Source organism: Sturnus vulgaris, chromosome 5 (genome assembly GCF_052056855.1).
Source record: "Sturnus vulgaris isolate bStuVul1 chromosome 5, bStuVul1.hap1, whole genome shotgun sequence".
Classification (NCBI taxonomy): Eukaryota; Metazoa; Chordata; class Aves; order Passeriformes; family Sturnidae; genus Sturnus; species Sturnus vulgaris.
Window position 1 is genome coordinate 55,126,192 of NC_142247.1, and position 26,735 is coordinate 55,152,926.

General features: G+C 39.4%; 1 protein-coding gene across 1 annotated transcript in view; it reads left to right on the forward strand.

Annotated features, from left to right (window-relative positions):
* Window positions 1-1,026: 1,026 nt before the first annotated feature.
* MAPK11 (mitogen-activated protein kinase 11) overlaps window positions 1,027-26,735 on the forward strand; it is a 29,760-nt gene continuing 4,051 nt past the window's right edge. The window contains exons 1-10 of the mRNA XM_014877765.2: window positions 1,027-1,386; window positions 14,359-14,488; window positions 15,385-15,443; window positions 16,521-16,632; window positions 18,819-18,848; window positions 18,980-19,027; window positions 21,367-21,481; window positions 21,605-21,676; window positions 23,229-23,308; window positions 26,120-26,198. Of these exons, the coding sequence (XP_014733251.1) occupies window positions 1,274-1,386; window positions 14,359-14,488; window positions 15,385-15,443; window positions 16,521-16,632; window positions 18,819-18,848; window positions 18,980-19,027; window positions 21,367-21,481; window positions 21,605-21,676; window positions 23,229-23,308; window positions 26,120-26,198 (838 nt within the window). The 5' untranslated portion in view covers window positions 1,027-1,273. The remainder of the gene's footprint in view (window positions 1,387-14,358; window positions 14,489-15,384; window positions 15,444-16,520; window positions 16,633-18,818; window positions 18,849-18,979; window positions 19,028-21,366; window positions 21,482-21,604; window positions 21,677-23,228; window positions 23,309-26,119; window positions 26,199-26,735) is intronic.

Here is a 26,735-nt window from a genome sequence, read left to right on the forward strand (position 1 = left end):
GCAAATGCCAAGTTGCTGGTGCTGTTCACTTGAACAGTCCCAGTATGGACGTCTTGTCATGCAACATGGGCTGAGGTTTCAGAGCCAGAACTTGAACTATCCAGTTGGAGCATCCATAATACTTGTCTTTTGTCTCATCATGCTCACAATTATTCAAGCATACATGTTTTCTACATTCGCATTATGTCCTAGCATAAACTGAGCAGTTATTTGTCAAAGTGAAGAGCAATCCATGGTATAGGAGGGTTCTGAAAAGCAAGGATTTATATTCCACAGTGATTAAAAGGCAGGTGTAAAGCCATCCCCGTACACTGAATCTATGCAAACAGGCCATGTACAAGTTACTTACAGGTACTCAAAGAAGTGTAAGAAGCCATGAAAGGAAACAATACATAAAGAAATACACTGGTAACATTGCAGTAGTGCTGCAATGATTGAAGAGGTCACTGAGATATTGTATAAGGTACATTTTGGAGAGAAGAAAATACACAGTAAAGAAGTCAGAGAACCTTTAACTGGTACATGAATTTTGGACTTTTAAAGTTTTCAATATTATCTGCTATCTTGAGGGCTCTAGTCTTCCTCGATGAAGAGGACTCAGATGACTGAATGCGACAGTCAATGCGGTAAGGGGAAATTCTAAGCACCAGAGGACTGCGAGAAAATCCCCGAGCTGCCCGGGGTTCCATCAGTGAGCGGGGGCTGCACTGGCCCCGCGGACAATACTCCGGCGCAGGGTCACCGCCGTTGTCGCTGCAGCTCGAGCTGGGAAGGTGGGAGCCTGGCGGGCCCAGGAGGAGCTTCAGGTGGCCGTGGCGAAGTAAAAAAGGTGTCAGCAAGGCTTTGGAAAGCCTGAGAAACACCAGGGGAAAGGCGGGATGACCGAGTCCACCCGTCACCGCCGCGGCGGCGCCGCGGGCCCTTCCCGTACATTTGGGCAGGGCCGGCCGATGCGGTGAGGCGGCCGCTCCGGCCCGTCACCGCCCCGGCTGCAATGCTCCGGGGCGGGATCGACGCTTCGCCACTCCCCGCAGCCCCCCGGGCGGCCCCCCGGGAAGACACCGGGTGCCGCCCCGGGGATCCTGGGCCCCTTCGCCAAGCCCCCCTGGTCCCCACCCGGGTTCCCTCCGGCCCTGGCCGCTGCCCCCACCCCTTCGGCCTCCGCCTTCCCCTCCCCTTCCCCTCCCGGTCCCTCCTCCCCGCCGGCGCCGGCCGTGCCCGCCTCGACTGAGGGGCGGCTGCCGCTGCTGCTGCCGGCGGCGGCTCCGGGAAAATGTCCGAGCGCGGCGGTTTCTACCGGCAGGAGCTGAACAAGACGGTGTGGGAGGTGCCCCAGCGCTACCAGAACCTCACCCCCGTCGGCTCCGGCGCTTACGGTTCCGTCTGGTAAGTGCGAGGCGGCGGCACAGGGGCCGGGAGCCGGCAGGTGCAGCCGGCGGGCGGCGAGGACGAACAATGCGGGGCAGGGGGAAGCCCCCGCGCCGCGCCGGGGGTCGTGTGCGGGGAGCGGGGGGGCCGGCGGCGGCAGCGGGACGGGGGCGTGTCCGCCGGGCACCGGTGTGAGCGGCGCCGGAGCTCCCGCCCGCTGCCCCGGCCGGCGGCCCCGCGGGGCCGGGCATGCCGCGCCGTCACCCGGGCAACCGCGCCCGCCGCCGCTCCGGGGCAGCCCCTGCCCGCTCTCCCGCCGCTGCTCCAGGGCTGCCCCCCCGAGCTCCGGGCCGCTCCCCGAGGCCGCCCCCCGGGCCGGTTGCACAGAGTGACTGCCCGCCGCGGGGCCGCTGCCGGCTGGTGCTGCTCCCGCCGGAGGGAGAATTGCCCCGAAGCTGAGAATCCTGCACAGTCATGGCGGGTCCGAGCTTGGAGGACGGGCAGGCGGCGGGGCTGGGGAAGGGCTGTCCGAGCGGGGTCCGCCGCTGGCCGGGAGGGTTCCCCGGCCGCCGCGGCCCTTCAGCTGGGGCTATAGCGAGACATCCCGCAAGGCCCCGGGCATCCGCGGCGGGGAGAGAGTTCTGTCCACCGAGACAATGGGAGCAGCCCCCGGAGCGGGGCAGGCGGTGGGAGAAGACGGGATGCTCACCCGCTGCTTTCGGGAGGATCGCAAATTAGGACAGATTGCCGCCCAAGGGCTTGGGCGTCTTAAGGCGTGCCACATGTTGTCATCAAACGTTCTTTGATAATTCCCACGTCAGGCCTGCGCTCTCGGGAACTCCCAGTGCAGGTTGGGCTGTTACTTTAGTATTTGATGCACATTTTACTACCCTTATAAAAGCTTTGAATCAATTTTTGAACATAATAGTGGCGTTTAAGAGTCTTTGAGAAAAAGTCGTGTTTCTTTTGTAAGCTGGGTGAGTGGAGTTATGTAAAACAATCCATAATGGACCTTTAAATACAAGTACTACGTTAAATAAAAATACTAAAAAAAATTCTTTAGAACTTTGCTTTTTGCCATGCTCTATAAACTTATGCAGCAGTTCTCGCTTTTTCTCCACAGTCAGATGCCAGAGAACATTTATGGAGTTTTGTATTAGTTAGTTCGTTCTCTAGCTCTTTGAAATGTCCAAGTTTACACATAAACTAGGAATATGTATTTTAAAAACCCTCCAACTATCAGCAGAAACACTCGAGACTGGTGTGAGGTATCTTTGAATTCTTCTCTTTTTTTATAATTTCTAGTTTATTCTTGCACCAAGGAGGTCTAGGCAAATACCATGTTAATGTCGATACCTGCCATTGTAGTTAGCATGCGATGGTCTGCTGGAAATAGTTCCACAATGACTTAATTTATTTACACTATAAAAATCTTAGTTTGTGAAATAAAAGAGGAGAAAGTAAACTAAGAGCTGGATAGATATACAGTAGCAGAGTAACTACTTTTGTGTTCCAATTGAAACTGCATTTCTGGTTACTTTATTTATGCTGACATAAATTTGAGGGAAAGACCTACTTTACTGAATTTTGTAATGAGATGTCAAACTTTTACGAAATTGCAAAGGAAGTGAAAACATGTCATGGTTCACTTTCAGCACAGCTGGTGCTTTGGTTTTTGAAACTGCACAGCCAAGGAAATCCTAGTAATTTTAATCAATTGCAAAGCCTAGGAACTGAGATGTAAAATGGAGACTGGAAGATGCTATGAGAAAGGTTTATTCTAAAACAGACATTTAAAAATAGAATATAGCATTAAAACATTGCTCTATATTAATAGTTTCAATGAAGTATATCAATGAAGTATAAGCCCAAAAGAAGCTTGAATGTGAGGAAAAGGTATGCATCTCCCTGAGAAAAGCCATCTATTTTTAGTGTCTATTGAAATTGATTTTTCTGTCTTTGTGCATGTGCTTTACCCAGGAGACCTACGAGATGCAACCATTCCCTTGAGTAATATGCTATATTGCTTTTGTGAATAGTTGTACTCCTATTCAGTAAAATATCAAAAACATATTCTAGTCTTACAGAAACTACTGGAATTAAACAAATTCTTAAGTGCTTTGATGAATAGAAGCCAAGGTCCTGAACTCCAAATGCTGGCTTTGAAATGAGAACAGAATTGTTGTAACAAATTTTTTCTGCCTCAGTGAAACTGTTCTCTAGGCCTACCTTTTCTTTTTTTACAGTAAATTACTGGTCATAACTCATAGACTTGGGTAACTGAATTGATAACTGGTAATAAGAACCATACTGTAAATACTTGCATTTAAGCGTCTTTTGCTGGCAGCTCAAAACCGATAGAACAGTTTGTGTCAGGAGGCTGTGTTTTGGCCCAGTTTATTGACATTTCATATGTCCGGTAGAATTGGTGTTTGAGTTAGTTGCAGATGCATCAAATATGCTATGGAGATAGAGATTACAGGTTTAAAACAGATTCACTTTTAGAGAAATATCTGTACCAAGCACAGTGCGTTCCCATTTGGGGTTTTTTGTTTGTTTTAATTTAGATGTGGAATAGGTAGAAACCCCAAATCTTCCCTTACATAAAGAGCTCTACTGCTTTTCTCACTTTTTAAATGACATATCACAAAGAACATTTGGTTTTGAAAATCCTCCAAACTCAGCTACACTGCCAAGCAGAGTTGCACCTTAGCTTCTGTGAATCACAGAGAGAACTGTGAGGTCTTTCCCTCAAGTAGTTAATCCTGGCAGTACTTTTTGTGTTACTCTTGTACTTTAGCTCTGTACAAAGCTTTCTTTTACCTGAACTTTTTCCTATGGCCATTCAAGCTCCTGTATGTTCTGTCATTTGCCACTGTCAGATCTGGTTTTTTAAGTTTAGGAAAAAAGTTTAACGCCGGAGAGTTTAGAGCCGGGAATGTGTAGTTTAATTACAAATACAAATCATTGCCATTTTCAACAGTACGTTTTGCTTAATTTCTCTTTTTTTAGCAGTTGGGTTTTATTAGCCAGTATCAAATTTACATGCCACAATGGTTTGGTTTGGAATTGTTTTCTTTTTCTACTATAGCTTTGCCTATTAAGGTGAGGGTTTTTTTTTAATTATTAGACAATTATTTTAACTCTTTCTCAAGCTAAAATTTGTTTAAATTTGAAATTTTCTTGAAAAAATGTATTTTTGGTGTCCAGGCTTATTTACCTCTCACAGAAGTCAAAGAGCTGGTTGACTCTTAAGAGACCAGGCACCAGACCTGCTAATTGAGAGTTTTGCAGCATTTAAGTTACATTAATCCATTTAGATAGGAAGCAAGATAGCTTACTTTCACAAGGTAGTCTTAATCTACAGTCCTTTCATGTCAGTTCTGGAGAAAAGCAACTCTATCGCAGGTCAAACTGAATTTTAAATTTTTGTTGCTTATGGTTTTGCTTCTTAAAATAAGAATTCTGGCTGTGTTTGAGTCTTCCAACTGTCCCAGTGATAATGCTTATAAATGGGACCTTTATCCTGGAGCACGTGTGCTTTCCAGCTGTGTTGCCCTGGTAGTTCACTGTGGTTTGATACCTGACCACCTTTTCCTCTGGGAGGTAGCATTGCTTCCTGCTTGAGAGAGGGCTCCATCTTTTTAAGAGACTTCTTATTATACCACAAATTATGTAACATGTATAGATTTTTGGTTTCCTATTATTTGGATCTTTTTAAAGCTTGTATGCCTCTTTTTATGCCAGCTTTTGTAAACTGTCTTCTAACCTATTTAGTCCTATTTTTGCCTGGGAGGGATTGATGGCATTCTGCAGCATGCTGTCTCTGATCTCTCCAACAGGTTTTCCATTAGCATATTGCAGGCTCTGTGTTCTGTCTTCTTTGGAAAGAACAGACCTTGCAAGATGAACCAAACTGAGTTCAGAGTTTCTTCACAACCATAAACTCCTGCACTGTTTTCTCAGAGTCTGTTGGCATCAATAGTACTTACATTCGGTCTCTTTTGATTCTAAGGCTATGCAATGCCTAACACCAACTCTGGTGACCTTATACATTTTTAAGAAGAGGCCTGCTAAGTCAGAGTGTAATGGCAGAGGCCTCAGTTCAAAAAAAGCAGGAAAGTTAAGCCTGCTTTAAGTCATTTACAACACTTCAGCATCTCTCTATCCTGTTAACTCTAAGCACATGCTTAAGATTCATTAAGTTTTTGTCCTGGCTAATTTTGGGTAAAAATGGGGGCAGATGGAATGATATTTAGGCTACAGTTTTGCTTTGAGGAAGTACAAGTGGAAAAATAGAAGCAAAAGTCTCTAATCTTGACATTTAACCCCTTCTTTCCTGCCATTCACCCCATTCTTTGCTTCTGGTTAGATGGTACTCACAAATGTTTTGAGGGCATTAGCTTGCAATACTAGAACATAACACTGCTGATACCATACTTTTGACATTGAGGAACTCTAAGAAGATGCTAAGACAACTCAGTAGTATGTGAGGGTTTTTTAAAGCTAGTATAAATTGACTTTAGACAAAAAAAAATTCCTTAATCGAAGACTGTACTTGATGATTTCAGGGATTTTTCTCTTAGTATCTGTTTAGTTAGCTGTAGTGATACTAAGTGTATGATTTCAACTGTGAGATCAGGTTACTGGAGTTATGTTGTGTATCACTGTAGCACTGTATGCTACTTTAAATAGTAAATGCTGAGATAAACTTTTAGAGTAGTAGTAACACAACTGCTGTATGTAAATACAGCTGAAAACTGAAGATTGTATAGATCTTTACAGGATAAATGCATAATCCCAGGCACGTGTGGATTTTAGTGGACTCCCTTTGGACCTTTTCTGATTAAGTCTTTTGTTTCCAATATAAATACAGGTGCTGAACTTCATCTTACAAATGGTTATAATTATTGTAAACTTTTCACACAACATTGTTAAAATACTGCTGTTCGAGATCTGATAGGAGTTGTCTATTTTTGGTATGCAGCATTCAGAAGGAAAGTACTGATGCCTCTCTTTAGTTGTGACTCCTCTAGTTGTCACCCCTCTAAGCATATTCAAACACTTGCATGAAAACTGAGATGAAGGCTGATACAAAAGCCCAGTCAGAGGCAGGATACCTCTTAAAAGTCAGTATATGTAATAACAATACTTAGAAACACGGCCTTGAAGGCGAGGTTGCAACAGAGAGGAGAACTAAATAAAAGGTGTGCATGGTTAGTGTTACTGGTTAAAAGGAGGATCTTTGCAGCAGCATTGCTAGAGTGAATGGATGAAAATAAGCGAAGCAACAAAAAAAGTGTTGCAGAGTGAGAAAGATCCTCAGAGAAACATAAAGAAATAGCCATTAGAAATAAAGATAGCAGAGTGAGATTTGCAGCTACAAAGCCAAGGAAGGTCAAGAACTTAGGAATTTTTGTGAAAGATACATGAAGGAAGATGGAAGGGTGTTTCTGAGCACTGTCTGGGGAGACATCACTAGGGAGTTAGTTGAGAGTGGCTTTGTGGAGTACTAGGGTGGAATGCAGATTGCTTGTCATTCCTTTGTCTGGTTTCATCCTGAGTATTTTCCAGCTGTTGGAACAGCGTACTTAAGTGACTTGGGAAAGGAAAGGGAAGCAGAATGGTAATTAGTGGCATCAAGGTCCCCATTTTAAATGAGAATGTCTAATAACACTTTTAATGAAGGAGGTATTTGTGGAGAAAGATGAGAAAGGCTGAGAACTGCTGTGACAGAGATTTCTGTGTAGGGTGCTGTCACTAAGCTTGTGGAGTAGTTTGGGAGATGACATCTGAGTGTGCGTGAGGAGGGTGATAGAGGGGTTTGTAGGAAAAGTGAAGAAAAGACAAGTTTTAGAAAGGGAGTCTTTGTATTGTGTGGGTTTTCTTTCACAGGGAATTAATGAGGTCTTTTTAGAGAAAGGGGAGGCATGGGATGGCAGAGCAATGAGAGGCATGAGGTCGACCAGTTGTGGCAGAAAGGCAACAAGGGTTGCAGAATGGCAGCCTTCTGTGTGGCTGTAAGAATACATTAACAGAGGGTATTCTCTGCAGGTCTCCTCCATCCTTACTTCAATGTACTTTTTTATGATACATACCTTCCTGACTACATGAGGCAGCAGTGGCATAGCTGCCTCCTTTCCTGTCCTGCTGTCAGCCATGATTACGGATTGGGGACACAAGTCCCTGTCCCAAAGACCTGAAAGTCTTAGGGCCTTGTTGTTTGCTTCAGTACAGCTTCACAAGGAGGTGTTTTCAATTTCAGAACTTATTTGTTGATTCATACCAAAAATACAATCTTAGTTCTGCCCATACAGTCAGAAAGGGAGAGGACATTTCAAGCCCCTATGTAACCTGGGAATAAATTGCTACCATTTCATATTTTGGTTGTTGTAGAGAGAGGAAACAGGACATGTGAAGGAAAAGTGGGGGGAGGTATAGGAAAAAGAAGGACAAAATATAAGTGACATTTTGTCTCTATAGATTTGTTTAATGTTTTTGAAAGCACTGATATTTTTCATGTTAAACTTTATATCCAGACTTACTGCAAGCATTTCTATCTGAAGCTTCAAAGCCCACAATATATGACTACCTGTCAGTCTTTTTTTTTTTAATACTGGATGGAACACGCTTGTCACTAGCAGTGTACTGGCTTAGTGGCAGCTGACTGATATTCTTGTTTACTTACTGACATTGGGCTTAGGCTATGTAGAATACATGATTATTTTAGTATCCATGAGCTGTTTGCACATGCTGAGGAAGCTAACAGGTTATGACCCCAACCTTCTGTACGTTTTTCTCACAACCATGCTTTGAAATGCATCATTCCCACTGATATAAGCTGTGCTGTCTGTAGCTTCACCTAAAGAAGTGTGGCTGCTCCTTTGTAAAGTTATTTAAGTGTTTAAATCACTGTGGAGGCATGGGAGACAGATTAAAAAATAAAATGTGGCTTGTGGATTGAGAGGCTGATACAACACTTTTTATGATCATGTTCCACTGAATGAAAACTTTTGATGTATTCACATAAACATGTGGAGAGTATTATTTCTTATATTTTCAATGTCTACTGAAAACAAAATCCAACATGTTTTTGTGTTGGTTATAGAACAATTATGTTGTATATGTAAGAGATATTTTGTGGGTTTATGTTTAGATTTAGGGGTAAATTAATCTGAGGTAGTTAACAGTCATTGTGCTAAAACCAAAACCATTGATTCTAGTGCTCAGCATGGTGTGTTGGAATAATATCCAAGTGAGGGGATGTAATTTTTACAGTACAATATCCTGTCATCATCAAGCAAGTGGATTTTTTTTGTCTAATGAGAAGATTAACATGTAGTTTCAGAACTTCCCATTACTCATCCTCATCCTGTTTTTTCTTGCTAAAGAAAATTTTTCTTTATGGTTTTCCTTTTGATGCACATATATGTTGTGATTTGTGTGGTTTAGCAAACAAACCTTACAGCTAGCTCTTAGAGAGTGAAAATCACCAACATGAGCTTGCAAAACAATAACAAAACATTTATAAAGAAGAAACCAATAAACCATTTCCTGGGTTTACTTTACTGCTTTAATTAAAATGGCTGTGGATAACCATTTTCTGTCCTCTTGCTTCACTGCCAGTAGCTGATATGGTCCATTTGCTGGTGTTGGATGGATACTGTGTGTGCTTTTTTTCATGACTACTCCATATCTCGATAAAAAGCAGCTTTTTCTTTAAATTAAAAATAAATAATTTCTATTTAAAAGAAGAACAAGATAGGTAAATCCCAGAAGACAAAGCTCACAAACTAAACCTTGCAAATAAAAAATAAAATCCACGTTATTCATATGGTGGCTTTCTTTCACTTACATGACGTTTATGAGAAGAGTAAAAAAGGGATTGTTACTCACTGTAGTTGTAGGAAACCAAATTACATTAAATTACTAGAAAATGTCCCAGGGCAGGATTCCTGTGGTCCCTCTTTTCTATCTTACTTGCAGTGTATGGTGCAGTAAGGGCTGCCTCCATCAGTGATGAGATTCTTTGAGTGTTGACCCTTCTTCAGTTCTTTCCCCTTCAATATCTGCTCACATAGACCCTTCTGCTGCTGTTACTTGTTTTTCTCTGCAATTTAGGATCTTAAAAATTAGAGGACATCTGCCCACAAGGAAGTTCATGTCTCCTCCAGTGGAAGGAATCAGTGGGTACTTGAAAGGGTTCTGAGGTCTGCAGATAAGCATTCAAAATTCTGAACCCATGTTTTGAGCATAAATTGCATTTTTTATTTTTGTTTTTTCTTTTTTGTTGTCTTTCTCTTAACAATTACATATAATGGAGAATTTTTGCATGTTTTGGAGGAATATGACCCAGTGAGGGAAAGAAACTTGTGCTGCAGTGAAAGAAACAAAAATAGAATCCTGGAACAATGTGGGGAAACACCAGACCCAGTGTCACTGTCACATGTGCTGTCTCCAGCATTCTCTCCAAGTTTTGGTATTGTGTGTCCAGCTAGTTGTCAAACTTCTGATGATGTAAAAGTAACAGCCTCGCAAGCTGAGACACTGAATTATATTTTTTAAAAATCAGAAAAGTTAGTCTTCTGGTTTTTGCTCCTAACCCCAAATCAGTTGCTTAGATTGCATATACTTAAATAATTTGTACAGCTGTAATGCTTGTGAAGGACTTTGTAGACCATCAGAAATTTGTGGTTATCCAGCGTGATGGGGATGGAATATTGTCTGACACGGGTAACCTACAGCAAATGGGAATGTTGCTGGAGACACAAGACTGGTGCCATGTACAACCAGCTTTGGGTCATGCCTTCATTCTGTGTCTGCTATACCTGAGCTGGCTCCAGGAATGAAGAGGACTCATAGACTGGATGCTGCATTCAAGACGAACTTTTTTCCAGGGACTGTGGGTAGTGCTGTGCCCAGCTAGTTAACCCTCTCTGAGCCCAAAGCATTAGGAATTTCAGGGACTGGCTGTAGTTCAAGGGGACCAGCTGATCCCAGGAAGGATTCTTCCTGCATTGGATACTGGAGTTTACTAAATAGGATACAAGTTGGCTCCATGTGTGGTTTTTAAAATCAGGCTCCTACAAACAGCCCTCCAGCTGCTGAAGCAAATTTGATCCCAAAGACTAAGTAGTCACAGGTGAATAGTGTGCTTCTAGTCCCAGAATCCCTGAGGCGTCTGAGCAGGCTGCACACATGAGTGGCCTGTATGTCCAGTTATAGTGCTCTTCAACCACAGAGGATAAACTCTGTGGATACTAGGGAAATTACTATGTGTACGGCCATAGTTATAAAGATCAGCTACCAAAATCCATATCTCGTCAAAAGTTATAAAATTACCTTGAGGCTGTTAAAATCCCATGCTTTCTGCCTCTGAGTTTTTGGACTGCAGTAGCTTCCTATGTTCAAATTTTCTCTGAAATCTTAAGAACTGGGAAAATGTGCATATAACTAAAAATTGATATTTTCATGTAAGTGGCACTTCAATAGAATTATTAAATATAGGAGTTGACAACACTAAAAAGGTGAGTCTAATTTAAGCAATGATTGAAAATCACACTAAACCAAAGTCTCTAATCTGTGTGAAAATGACGCCATCCCAGCAGAGTAATGGCATTTTATCCTTGATCTTGAAAAGGAGAGACAGCAAAAAATATGTCATAACTCTGATGGGTTCTGGGTCAAGAATGATTATATCTGAAAAAGCTATTGGTAAGATTGTTACAAAGTTGTTTCTTGTGAACTAAAAGATAATGGTAATTCTATTTCTTTCTAAATTATGATAGAAAGTCTGTCTGAAATAGTGTTATTTGGCATTATGATTAAATTTTATTATATTTTGTTTCAATTATTAAATTATTCTTATGCCAACACATGAGGGTTACTTTTTCTTACTGGAGGTGGATGGGAGTGACCAGGCAGCAATGGCACTTAGTTGACAGCTGCAGTTAAACCATGACAAAGGGCCTCTAACCCTTTTCTTCCCTGTTAAATCAAAACAGTTAACAGCATGGGTTTGGGGTTTTTTTAATAAGTAATTTTCAGTCATTTTAATAATGCTTGTTACAGGTCTCCAAGGAAGGATTTGCAGGTGCCAAGCACAGGTGGGCCCGTATTTTTGCTGTGGCTGGAACCAGAGATGTCCTCTCCAGGGACTACTCTGAAAGCTGAGCATTCATGGGGAAATCACACAGAAAGGGGAACAATTCATCCTGCCACCTAATAGACTCAGTAGCTGATGAGAGATTCAGTGGACAAACCAGATTATAGCCATGATGATGTAGTAGCAAGACAGAGAGATCTAATCTGAAAATGTGATTACAGAGGCAGTAGCAGAGATCACATATGCAAATCCTCCTTGAATCTGGCAAACAAGACAGTTCAAACAACATGAAACATATTTTTGAATGCTTTGCTGTTAATAACTTGAATTATGATGATGGTAAGCCAGGCAATGAAGGAGTCTGAAGGCGTTGGCCCTGGTTAAAGTTTGGTACAGTTAGTTGAGTGTGGAAGCACTCATTTACACCAAGTCAATCCCTGGCCCATCCAGCTTCAATGCACGATTTCCTGTTGGAGATCTCAGGACTCAACTTGCTTTCTCCTTTCTCCTTTTCATTTTCCTCCTCTCTCTTTATGGATTCCATCTTGGGTCTAAAAAGCTGCTGTCATAAGAATTACTGAAGCTAAAAAGATTGTCCTTTGTACTATCTGAAAGCTTTGCAGCCTTGAGTTACACAGAGGATAAAAAGCAATTAATCTTAAAGATCAGTGGTTTCTAAACCACTGAAACTCACATTTGAACTTAGAATTAGGACGAGAGTGATGTTTATCATGATAACAGGATTTAAAATCTAATTCTTCCTGGCCTTGTATAATGTGTACAGTATTTCACAAACTGGTACAAGCATGGGTGGGAAGGTTTGTAAATTACCAGAAGAGCTGAGATGTTAAGCAAACTGCTGTTTTGAGCGATGTTATTTATTTACCTGGATAAACATTTCCTTTCCCCCCAGAATTGGAAAGGCAATGGACTGTGTGAATTTATGAGACTTGGCAATGTTCTCCAGTGATGTTGTTGCCCATGACTAAACACAGGGCAATTACATCTAATCTTTGTTATATTAGAAGCTAAGCATTGGTTTCTTTTTTATTTTTTTAGATTTATTTGTGCAGCCTTCATGTTGTCCTTATGGCTAGTCGTGGAATTTAAGATATTTCTGTTGTCAGTTCTTCTCACACTGTTCCTTGAGCTGCTCCATGTAATTAAGCCACACAGCATCCTCATATCCTGAATAACTTTGTCCCTGCCCCACTGTTTGGACAATTTTCTCTCTTGTATCCCTTCCATCCATCCACTCATCAGAGTGATACCAGTCTTCTCCTTCTTCCTATGCATTCTTTCTTCTGCTCAGGAAATGCTCTTTCTGAGGTGCTCAGCAAAACCACAGCACTCTACATCTTTAAAACTTACCAGGTCAACTTCTGTGATGCTTGCAAAAAACCAGCTAAGTAATCTGCGTATCTGTCATTTATCTCATGAGTGACTCCCTCCTTCAATAGAGCCTGCAGGAAACTTGTTGATTAAATCTACTTGCTTCTATTCTGTCTTTATGAAATTCTAAATTAACCTTGTGGAGGTTGGATTAATTCTAGGACAATCACCTTTCAGATGCCACTGTTGTTCCTGTACGTTTGTTGATTGTATCGTTTGTTTCTTCTGATTAGAAATACCACCTTGTCCTGCAGATAGAGGCTTTGCTCTTCACTTGGCTCTTCATGACTTCAGCATAGCACCAAATATGTGTCAGAGTCCACCTATTTGGAGCTGATTGTAGGCTCAGTGTGTTAGATTGGAAGTTACTCCAGGCACCATCAATGGTTTTTGTCTCTACTTTGTGGGAGTGTTTAAAACACTATGGAGAAGAAGTTAATAGCATTTGATGTGACTGCTGACTGTTGACATTCTACTCCATGCGTTTTTCATGTTGTTTAATTTTTGTGTTTGTAACTCCAAAAAAGTTCTGTGAGATAAATGTGTAGGAAGGCTTCTGATTTGTTAGTGCTCTCTAGCAAGTACACATAGTATTATCTACTCTTTAAACTGAGAATTTCCAAGTACTTTAATTGAACACAATTAATAGGTAAGAGTAACCACTGAAAGAAATTTCTTTCTTCTTAGGAAGAGGTAACAAACAGAATCTTTTCGTAATTGTGCTATACAGTGTCATGAAGTAATACATACAGGGATAATTTTTGTCCCTGAGGTACATATCAGACGTAATTTTTTTATAGTTTGTACTTGTCACGTCTCTAATGCCCAAAAATGTGGGTCTCCCTTGCTTGCAAATATTGACTTGTATATTTAGTGTCCTCTTCAGCAGGGCACCTCCATCTGTGGAATGTTAAGCACATGCTGTGGATATGTGGGCTGGAGTATAAGACATGCTCATCCTTCACTTGCTGGGAAAGGCACGGCCATAGTTATGTCAGCATCCTAACTTGATACCAGTTTGGGGATGTTATCATCTATCAAGCTAATGGTCTCGTAATAATTAATATTCATAGATACAAAGGCAGTGTTCCTCTAATTAGTAAAGGTTCCAATTTACTCAGTAAGAACAAACTTCAGTTTGAATCCCACATTGCCTACGAGCCTTGCCTTGGAGCTGGAGGCTGGAGCTGCACAAATGGAGCTAATTGTCTGGTTACTTTTCCTGCCATTTGGGAAAAGGATTGTCTGGGAATGAGTCCTGAACAGTACCCATAAGCATTAGTAATTTGCTGGATGGAAAACAAGGGACCTGTGTTTGAATAACAAGAGTTACTGCTGACTGGCTCCCTGGTTGCAGTCCCTGGGTAGAAGGTGAAAGAGGGTAAAGGAAGGGGTAAGAGTCCTCAGGAGAGTACAGCTTCCCTTAGTGAACTGGTTGAGAGCTTTGCTGTAGACCATGCCATCAATGTGGACGTTTTCTTTCCCTCTTCCAGCTCAGCTTATGATACCAAAACAAGACAGAAGGTGGCAGTGAAAAAGCTTTCAAGACCTTTTCAATCACTTATCCATGCCCGGAGGACCTACCGAGAACTTCGGTTGCTTAAGCACATGAAGCATGAGAACGTAAGTGGAGAGTGAGTTCTTCCCTTTGGATTTCCATTACAAAAGTTTACAATATATGCTTAATTTCAGATAGGTACAATCTTTTTCAAAAGGCAACTGTCTAGCTACCCAAGATACCTGCACCAAGCCATCTTAGGTGTAGTGAAGTCACTGGACTTTAGAAACTTTCAGTAACAGACTGCATTTTTATTTTAAAAATATCTAATTAAATCTTGAAGATGAGGTTAATGAAACTCAAAACAAGTCTAATAAAGTAAAGAAGTGTTCTATTCACTATTGTTGAAACATCAGCCCAGGGAAAAAAAAAGATCCCACACCTCAAACCTGCTTTTGCTGAATGGATTTTTTTGAGAAATTGAGGGCAGATCAGTCTCGTTGCAATTGACAGCAGTGTCATAGCTAAATGAAAAATAGCAGACCTTCAGATCCAACATAACTGAGCACTGGTCTAAGTTTATGTGGTAAACAGTTGATTTCAGTGGAGCATCCAGTTACTTAAAGGTAGCTTGATGACTTAAAGCCTGGATGAAATATGGTTGATTGAAAAATACCTGGGAAAAGGATAAAAAAGCTAATAAAAACAGACCAAGAAAACTCATGAAAGTTTGCGTAATCTAAAGTATAACAATTGTATAAGGCATGTGTCAGCTTTTCTGTAATGAGACATTACTTCTTCTGACTTTTTTTTTTTTGCTCATTGTATTAAGATTGTAATTAAGATGGCTGAGGTGATACCTTTATAAATCACCTACTATGTCAGTTTTCAGTATGACCATATGTCATATTTTTGTAAGTTTCATCCCAAAAATGCTGAGCGCTGTCAATACAAATTGCATGTTGGTTTACAGGTTTGTAAAAATAAAATGTCACTTCCTTCCCCTTCTTTCACCTGATAGGTTATAGGACTGCTAGATGTTTTTACACCTGCAACATCAATAGAAAACTTCAATGAAGTGTAAGTAAATTTTTTTAAATCATTCTGACTAGTTCCTAAGTAAGTGAATACCATTCTGGTTTTAAAAATAAAGAATATACATTTCTAAAACACTTTCGGCCACAGTGAGCTTTGAAAAAATCTTTTTGCAACTTTCCCACAAAAGAGGAGGCAGGGAGATGGACCTCATTTTTGTACTTTTCTAGATGAAAATTTAAATTACTTAAATTAGATGAAAAGTATATGGTAAATGTTTTAATGCTGCATAAATGCCAATAAACTTAAAACTTTTTCAGTTCAGTTGTGTGTTTGTAAGCTGTAGATAGTTTTTTCATACAGAGATGGTGGAGTTCAGGAATGCAGAAAAGTATTCTGTTAGTTAACTGAAACAAGGTAAATTTAGGCTAGAGTCCTGGCTAACCTAAAACTAGGTATGTTTTGGTGTCACTCAAACATACAATTTATGCTGATTTCCTCTTGGCTTACATAATTGTGTAAGCACTTAAGTAAACAATTTCCAGAGGAAATAGTAATTAACATGGTTTTTGTCTTCGTGGAAATTAGTGACCAAACCCCTTTGACTCTGGGGCAAAATTACACAAATGGGAATTGGGTATGATGGATGCATTCTTTTGTTCCAGTGCTGTATTTGGAAAAGAATCAATGTTTCTGCAAAATCTGTCAAAAAATAGAACTTCCAGCAGGAACAGAGAGGGAAGTTACACAAAACACTGTTATTTCTACTACCCTCCATCATCCAGGGCCCTGCAGGTCTTGTAGTTTTGGTGCCTCAGGCTGCCACTTTGATGCTGGGTGAGGCTTCCTTTTCATCAAAAAATGTGTTGCATCTATCACTGCTGTAGTGTGTCATGGAGAAAACAGTGATAAAAGCTTCTAATATACTGCAAGGATTTTTCTTGTTCGTTATATTAAATCTCATAGCAGTGATTGCATTATTAGAACTCATAGGTGATTTAAAGGATATAAAATGTGTTAGACAGTGGAAAAGGAACCTACATGGCCTGTGTGGATACTCTTCCAGAAGAATTTATATTCTGCCATTCTGCGTTGTTTTTTCTCACTTCTTTATTTTCACAGATATCTTGTGACAAATTTAATGGGTGCTGACCTGAATAACATTGTGAAGTGCCAGAAGTTAACAGATGATCATATACAGTTTCTCATCTATCAGTTACTTCGAGGTCTTAAGGTACTCTCTGTGTCCAGGAATCTAAATGTTGAAATAATGAGTCAGCAATCTAAATGTTGTAAGAACTGGTTGGTTGCAAGGAGCATACTTACACACTGGTTTTAAGTCTTAAAAGTCGCAAATAGTAGTAATCATTTCAGTAATTATCAGATAATTTTTCTAACCAGAAATAAGCCCCCAAGCCTACCAATGTTTACCTTGTGAATACTCCCCTTGAAAGTTAACTTTAGATCAGTGTCTATTTTAGTTCCTATTGCAGGACAATAACGTGCTATATAATGTCTCAAAATTCTGAAGAATGTGAAATGGATGAAGAAAAATATGGGAAGTAACTCATTTGCGCTTTGAAAGACACGAGCCACTTTGAAAAACCACAGTCCTGGCTTTTGTAGAGAGTATCACGTGGGTGAAGAGATAACCAAGTTAGCTGGGTCCTCTGGGAAATGTGTGGAAGTAGAAATTTATCCCAGCAATGTATGATGCTGCACACAATCACTTAGGATTTAGTCTGCCTGTAAAGTCATTATTTCCTTTAATCATATCAGTTAAAATTTATACACTTTAATAACATAGGCGATTGGCAATGAATCTACAGCAAAATTTTCTTCAAAAAGTATCAAATTATGTATCATTTTGATAGTGTTTAACATGTAAGTGTCTATAAACAGGACAAAATGTAGTTAATGCTTCCCATTACTAGGTGCTAAGCTTTTTCTCAGACCAGTATGGATTTTCCCGACATATAAGCAAACAGAAAAGAGAGAGGTCAGCAGCTTTACAAGTTAACTTAGTAATTGATATTTTAGACATGGAAAATAATTATATTTGAAAGCAAGCCATGGTAAATACTGGCTCTGAAATATACTTATTACATGATTTTCAGCAAGTCGCATTGTGCCTGAGACAGTAATTTTTATTCATGCATGCAGGTTCTGTCACTTTAAGTACAGATTTTAGTGAATAAAAATTACACAACTGAGCCCTTAATTGCTTTGTTTCATTTACGTGAGTTAATAGCTTAGGAAAATAGATTCTGGCATTAATTATCCTACTTGTGGTTTTGAATATAAGTCTACGTTGTGTCAAAGCTAAGTAATAGTAAGAATTGTGCTCTAAGTGAATAATAATTTCAGAAATGCACTCAGGTGCATTTCTGGATCTCTTTCAAAGGGGAGGGGTTGCTGGTGGCTCCTCTCTTCTGGAATTGAAATTCTCATGTCTCATTATTCAAAGAACATTTGATCCTGTATATGACTGTTTGGGGGCACTAGGAGGGGCTGCTGCAGTTGTCTCAGCAGAGTAGGGACATGGCTCCTTCTGTTGATAGTGTTTTGGCTTCCTGTTCATTCTGCTGCTTGCAGCTGCTGTGAGGAACATGGAGAGGTGGCCCTGGCTTCTGATAAACAGTTCTTAGGTCTGGAATATGAAGAGTGCCTTTGTGTTCTCTTTGGGTTTTCCCAGTTGCTCTACAGGTTGTGTATAATGCCTTCTCCTAAAAAAGGTGAATTCACCTCTAGAGAATAGAAGGCCCTGCTCATGCTGGTTGATAAGATCATAGACGAACTTGCTGTTAATCCTAACTAGAGAATGATAGGCAATGACAGAGTAAGCTGTTCTCGTTTTTTTATTTTAAATGTTATGTTTTATGTAAAATAGCACATAAAAAATAGCTGCTAAAGTACCTCTTAGAAAGTGGACCTGAAGTAATGCTGTGGCTTTAGTGGGTATTTTGGTCACTAACCTGTCCCAGAGTGCAGGTGTGGCTACTTTCACCTGTATTAATGTTCACAGTATGGGAACATGACTTATATCAGGTAGGAGTCAACCATGCTGCTCCCTCGGCCACTGATTTCACTAGCCACTAGCTGATCAACATGGAATCCAGGGAAGGATAGAACAAATTTCAAATTGGTAAGGGCCTTTATACAGAAGAATTGCTGAGTACTGCCTTTAATGGTAGAATCTAGTCTTCATGGTTACCTTTCTTGAAATATCCAATTCTGGGTAAGACAAAACAGGGAGGTTTTGAAGTTTGTCATACCTCTGATCTGAAAACATGGTATGACGTAAGTATTTTCTGTATACAAAACAGTCAGTCTCAGAAGCAAAAAGTAGGACAAGTGGCTTCAACCTCCCTTCACCTTTAACTTCAAATCTTATATTTTTTGTTTTGTTTTGTTTCACAGTATATTCACTCAGCTGGAATCATCCATCGGGTGAGTTCAGTCTTTGAGGTAATGAAAATGAATGGAGTGTGTCCCTCTGTGCATCAAATGTGTTACTAAGATATAGTTATGATATATTTTAAAAGGCTGAAGTAGTACTTTACTAACTCTGTGTTCTACAGGATCTGAAGCCCAGTAACCTAGCCGTAAATGAAGACTGTGAATTGAGGGTGGGTATCATACTGTTGTAACAGAGTGTTGCAAAAACTCTCAAGATGACAGTTTTCTAAGAAAATGTTAGTTACCATTTTTATGGCTCATTCCATTAATTTCACCTGTTTGCTACTTGCCCATTTCTGTGAACGTGTGTTTTCTCACAAATGTTAATTTAATGTGAATACAAATATCTTTGCAAAATCCTCATGTACCCCACAGATGGTACATAGATAATAGTTTGATCCCTGAATGAGTACTGAACTGAGTGCATCTTGAGAGTCTGACCTGTAATATGTATCTGCATCTGCCATATGTATATGAAGCCTTGTAACAACTTTCATTTTTGTATCTATAGAACATACAAGCTAAATTAAATAAAGGTGACAAAAATATACCAGTATTACCAGTTACAGGCAGTTAGACAAACAAACAAAAAAGCCCAACCAACCAAAAAGAACCCTATAATCCTTGCTTCCCAAATGCTATTTTGATGTACACATCTATATAAATACAACTCTTGGTGCATCTGTGTGAAATGATACTACATAGTGAGCCTGAGACTCTGGAGGAGGAAAAGATGTCTTGTAGCTTTCTAACCCTTTAAGCTTAAATATGAGAAGTTAAACATTTCTCCAGGACAGCCAGAGACATCTTTATTCCTGTTTCTAAGACTCTGATGTAATCACTTTATTCCAGCTGTAAGGGATTTAAGAAAAGACTCCAAATGTCATAAGATCAGCAAAAAATCACAATAATGAATAAGAGCAGTGCAGTTAGGTTCTTCCACTAATCTGGATCTGTGGTGAGAAACTGTACTTCCTGTTTAATTTAGTGACACTTGCAGATGCTCAGCAAGTTTAATGATTATCTCTTTAATGTCTTCATGCATGTATGTTCAGCATCTGTGAAATTTTGTGGGTCATCTGTGTTTGATCATCTGCTCTAAAATGTGTACTGTATTTTTGTACTGTAATTGAGGAAGACTTTTAGTGTCTTTTTCTATTATTATGAAATCTGTGCACCTCCCTGTCTAGCATTTGTTGCACTGCTTTCTGCTTTGTTTATATTTATAGCTTTACTTCCTCAAACTATTTTTCATAGGACAAACTAGTGGATATTTCCGAGTACTAAGAAAAAGGAAATAGAAGTGGAAAAAAAGGAAAGTATGTGTGTGTGTGCACACATTTGATAGAAGGGATCAGATGTTTAAGAAAAATATTGCCAAATCTTTACAAAAATAAGGGCATCAGTGTTTGAGTTTCATGCCATTATTTGTGCTTGTTTGCCTCATGCATTTTTCTTCACTTACATAAGAAATAAATTATGCTTTTAAACTATACTGGAAGTAAAGGTGTTAATTATTTATATCTTAATGTTTTTCTTTAGGCTTTTTATATCTTTTAATTGGATTATAACTGAGGAATTTTGAATTACACTCTTGATATTTTCTTAATCCCTATGGAAAGGATTAGCCATCAGCTTAATAAATAATCCTGGATCTCATCACAGGAGATACTCAATGATCTTACATTTCTATGTGAAGAGATGCTGGTTAGCCCAGATGACTTACTTAACAGCACTGAGACTCATATGGCACGCTTTCAAGGCAGTCTCTCTTTGAGATAGAGTCCATAATTAGTAGGACATAGACTAACCAGAGAATAGAACAAAAAGCAAGGAAATGAGCTGAGAAAATTCAGTTGAAATAATTTCTCATCACGGTAAACTTAACAAGGGAAAGCACCTGGAGGGGAACACATTGTGATCAAGCCTCTGTGTACATAAACAGAGCTCCTTTGTTTTGGTGGGCAAGTTCTACTGAAAACAAATGGGGTGTGATTTAAATTTGCATTGTTACACAGGATATTTCTCTCCTAGTGGCATCAGGATAATGTGTGATTTGAGTAAATGCTTAGACATAAGAAAATTAGACAACAGAAATTCTGCAGATTTGCAGTCAGCTTATTTGGTCTTTAAATGGCCAGTGGCACTTGCTGTTAGTGTTTTACACAAACACTCCCAATTGATAATAATACATAATTTTTTATAGCAACAGTGTTTATTTTTAGTAAATGAATGTCAGTGGAAAATTGAACTCAAGGCAAAATATAAAGTCTGCCTTAGAGAACAAAGCTCCAGGTTCATTACAGTGGAAATGTCTTTATGCAGCAGCAGAGGCTGCACAGATACAGCAGGGAGAGCAGATGAGCTTGTCTGCGGAGTGCTGCTGTTTTACTTCACCCATAGTGAGGGACTACAGAAAACTCAGAAATGAATATTGGGAAAATCAGGACCTGTAACAAAAGTGAGAAAGGTTTTTTTTAAAAATTATTATTTTATTTTTATTCTGTAGATTTTAGACTTTGGTTTAGCTCGTCAAACTGATGATGAAATGACTGGATATGTTGCAACAAGATGGTACAGAGCTCCAGAAATTATGTTAAACTGGATGCACTACAATCAAACAGGTAAACTATGAAGGCTTGTATTTTGCTACAGCTGGATGTAGTGATAGTTTTAAACCAAGAAGCAGCTGTGTTTAAGGATCTCTTTGATTCATTGTGCACATTTCTGTCTCTCTTTTTTGGCAGTTGACATATGGTCGGTTGGATGTATTATGGCAGAGCTATTGAAGGGAAAGGCTCTATTTCCAGGAAACGATTGTATCCTTAACACAAAACTTAAAATGGAATTTAAAAAATACTCTCTAATTCTTCCTATTTTTTCCCCCTAAGGACTTGAGTGTTTCTATGGACATTGTTTTGAGGTAATAAACTTGTAAAAGAATAAACAATTTGCTAATCTTTCAGTTCAGTGTATATGACAACTGAATATGAGACCCACTGGTAGGATAAAAACCAGTAACAGATGTTCCTAAACAAAAGGTTACGTTTATTCTTTTGTGTATCTGTATTTAAATAATAACCTAGTTACAACAGGGTAGATTTCTTCCATGTGTGGCTCTTACTGAAATAACATATGCTAAAACTGAAACTGTGTAAAGACACTCATTTTTCATCAGCTAATACGATTTAACAAAATAGAACTGCTTTTAGGCTGAAAGTTCCAGAAAATGCAAATGAGTTAACTTTTAAATAATAAGTGAATTAATAGATCTGTGTCCTATTATATTAAGAGAAGCAAGTAGTTCCAGAAATGCCACAGGAGCAACAAAGCCTTTTCTTTTCTGCAGCACTGTTCTGTGGTCCCTGATGGAGCATCAGGGATTTCCATTGGCGTTTCCTGTGCTGGAAGGAGCAAAACTGAGATGGTTTCTGAGGAGAGCAGTAAAATAATAAAAGAAAACTGAAGAAATACATATAATAAGGAATGAGGAAACAACTGTATCAAGAAACAAAACCACATTCTTCTGTACTGAATATTGACATTTCTTGCTACTCTGAAACCCCTCAAAAAACAAACACTTCTGCTAATTCTAAGCTGTTGCTGGGTGCAAAACATCATGACATTAGAATTGCCTGAAATAATCTTAAGAGAGCTGAGACCAAGTCTCCCCACTGGCCTTTCTATTGTGCTCAGCATCATTAGACTCTATTGTAACCACAGGCGTTCTCCAGGTGTATTGTCATTGGGAGATGTCCTCAGACTGTTTGGCTACATGATATGTGGTATTTGAAAAAATCAATATATCTAGTTAGCAAGAAATAAGATTTTTTTTATTATAAAGTATTGTCTACAATTATATGATTATATGAATTTAAATAAAGCTGTAAAATAACCTTGAGTCTCTATTAAAAATGTAATATACTTTACAGGTCCCAGGTGACAATGAAAAATTATAATTTTCAAAGTTTTTAATCTTGAGACCTATATAAACCAAATTTTTAAAGGTACCAAATGAGAACTTTTCACTTGTAGTCAGATTAGTAATCTAGGCCTATGAGCTGTGTATCATGTTAGACAGATCTTCAGAAATCCCTCAGATCACTGAAACATAAATATGCTATTAAGATTAGGCTTAAGAATGCAATAAATTGGGAACTAGGACAGAAAAGCACTATTTTTCGTGCAACTGCCATGAAAATTCGTACTCCAGGACTAGTCTTAAGCAGGTATGAATTGATATCCTTCCATGAGCTATGGTGGAATTGTCTCGCTGCATGGTTTTAAGCATCATAGTTACATGCATGGAAGCTCATTAATTGTCTAAACCCAGAAGGACTGTGTGCTGTTTATTTCCCTGAACTTAGGCAGATATCGATCAACTGAAGAGAATAATGGAAGTTGTGGGCACGCCCAGTTCGGAACTTCTGAAGAAGATATCATCAGAACATGTGAGTTCACAGCTTCATTCAGTTAACTGACTTTCTGTCATTTTTTCTCTAACTGGCATTGTATGCCACTGCCTGTGTTACACAGACACTCTGATTTGGTAATGAGGAAATACCTTAAAATTTTCTCTGGTTTTTGCTGCTAGAATACCACCATTCAAAAAATAGGCTTTTGGAGGCATCCAGATGCCTTGACTGTCACCTGGATTAATTTTGATACTTGTTCTCATGTACTCAGTTTTTGAAAAGAGTTAAGAAATTAGTCCCGATGATCTTTTAAATTGCTTATGATTAAATTATTCTTATAATTTAAAAAATTCAAATTGGTGCTCGGCTCAGAGCATTATATTGTTGCTAATAAATCTGATGTGTCTGTAATTTGTATGCTTTCCATTGTTGTAAGGTTTCTAAACAGAGAGGTATCTGAATCAAATAATGTGTGTTCTGCATGAGTGCTCTATTTAGATCCCTAATTTGGAAATCGTATTTATTCATCTCTCTAAATGCTTGCGTGAGGTCCAGTTTCTTGATAATATTCGTAGTTAAGAGTGGGCTTTTTAACCCTCTATGTGACTTCTTTAAAATGGTGATCTAGTAAATTAATAATTTCTACTTAATTTCTCTGCTAAAGTGACACTTAGAAGATTCATTGTAAGCAGTAACTGTGGATAGCCAGGTGAGGATTGAGATGTAGTATTGTTTGATAAAGGCAGGTAATGGGCATAGTGTAAGAGTTCAGATAAACACCAGCACACAGATACCTCCTGAGCTGCAGCTGTTTTCTTACACTTCTTCTCTATACACCTCAGACCAATACTAATGACTGTTGTGTACATATTGATAGGTGTCCTTTGACCTTACTAATGAATACACTAGTGGGTTAAGTAAGCAGGAGAAGTAGGAGTGCCAGAGCAGCCCTGTGTTTCTGGAAGGTCCGAGCATAATGAAACCTTGTCATCACAGGCCAATATACAGTCCCAGAATTTTTGGGTACTCGACACCTAGGAATTGCTGAGGCAGGAGGCTAAATAAGCATCCATCCCTTTGCTAGGGACTGCATCAACCAACAAATCTCAGGTTGTGCTGTCCTAAACATAGGTCCTTGTATAGACTCATAAATCCTTTTGTAGCCTTCATGTGTTATCAAGATCCTACAGGTTTTGCTGTAGCACATTCTCAATAGTGTATGCAAATGTGTTATTTACCCACAACTAGTGAGCTTTTTGATTGTGAGAGTAACACCTTGAATACTTACTGGAAATAGTACATGCTTTGTTCTTTTAATTTCTTGTGTTTCAGAGCATACATCAGTGAGGTACAGGAATCCTGAAACTATTTTATTTGGGCTAATTATACCTTTAGAGCGCAGGCAGAACACAAAAACCAGGTTAATGAACGGGAGTGCTGCTAGGTCACCTCTGAGCTGCTGCTGCCTGATTAGAGGAGCAATGTCAAAGGAGATGCATACTTTTCTTGGAGGTAATTGCCAGTTGAAATGGAGTTGCTTCATTCTAGTTCTTCTTTACCATGTAGTTTGGCCTTACTGTTTAGGTATTTCTTAATGCAGCTTGCAGACGTGGACAATTTCTTAACATTCCTGTAATAGCACTATCAGAGATTTGCTGAAATGCCAAGCCTATTTTGAGTTATAAGTAGAGGATTAAAGAACTGGAAACTAAAAGATCAACCTCCTTGGATGTTTCAGCACAAGTTAGTGAGGTGTTTGTCGATGTTTCATGTTAATAGGAGTTTAAATGGTAATAGCATTTCAGAATAATTTAAACATTGGGATTCTCTTGGTCAGGTTTCTGTGATGAGTATATAAGCAGAGGGGACAGGCTCGTAAGTGCACTTTGATAGGTCTATGTTGTTATCTGGGCAAGACTGGAGGTAATTTTCACACCATCTTGTTCAGTCATGTTAGGATTAGTTGTTGATTAGTTGCTGTTTTCCATAGGCCAAGGATGCTTAATTAGCCTTCTGCAAATAGTGTCCTCCTAACAGGACTGCTAAATGTGTAACACTAGTATGTTTTAAAAAGGTTAGGGTTTGTTCCAAGGACCAGCTGAGGTTTTTTATGGTTTTAGGGAATAGCCATCTGATTCTTTTTTGACAATTCCTTTTCAGAATTCCCTGTTCTGTCTGATCCAAGTATGCAACCTCTTTTCTTCTCTTGCCAACCTAACTACCTCTGCCTAAAAATTCATAGCTCATGTAGTGTCAGGCTGACATTTGTGGATCCTATATCCAGGCTTTTACTAGCTGAGTTTGGATGAGCCTTTCACAGCCACAGTGAAAAGGCAAGCTCTAAATTCTGTCAAACATCTGAAAATCTCTTCCAATGGAGTATCAGAATTTGTTCTTTGGTTAGTGAAGTTACATCTCACCAGAGAAGAGAGAGGAGGGAAGGCTGCAGATTGAATTAAACCACTTTGCTGAGGGTAACTGAAAGATGATTTAGTATGTACTTTCTGATTGAGCATTACATGCATGTATTCCCTGGGAATATACTGCAATGAACCAGTAAGCACAGGTGAAAACTAAAGTTTTGAAAAAGTTTTTGCAAACTCAAACTTTAAACCAAAATGCACCTGCTTAAAACTCTCTTGCTTATTGTCCAGTGTACAGGAGTGAGTGTTTGAAACAAGGTCATACACTGTGGTTTTATGTAAAGAGTATGTATAAGAAACATAAAAATGTTCCCATGTATAAGAAACATAAAAAATATAATGTCTGGTTTTTTAGAGTTGATGTGGCTACTGTTGAGCAAAATTTAACCCTGTGGATATGGTATGTATATTGGCTTATTTCTAGGCAAGAAAATACATCGAATCTCTTCCACATATGCCTCAACAGGATTTGAAAGCAGTGTTTCGTGGTGCCAATCCATTAGGTAAGAAAGTCAGACTGACACAGATGAAATTTTTCACTAACATAAGAACTTCCTTGCGTTTCTTGCTGTACGATCCTATATTATAATAATCAGACCAGTGAGAAAAGCATTGCATAACCTTTCATCCTGGGACTGTTTTCCCTTCATGAGGCCTGTGTCTTTTTGTTTCTGATGAAGATTACAGGAACCTCCTAAAGGGAAATGAGCCATGGATGAAAAGCAAAAGCCAGCTGTACATAGCAGAAATAAATAAAAATGTCATGGAGTCTAGATTAGAGACATCACTTCTGGCTCAGGAAGGCCATGAGCTGTAAATTGCTGGCAAGCAGAAGAATATACCAGGAAGTATAGCTGTTTGAATGATCCTTTGGAGTGTAATTTCCTAGGAACATATGAGCCATTTTTGGACACAGGATACAGGGCTAAGGCAGACCTTTGATCTGATTCTGTATAATAGTTTTTCTGTTTTATCAATTGGTTCTGCCTGTGCAAAAGAGATGTTTCTGTGCACGCCACAAGCAAACCAGAAGCTCCCTT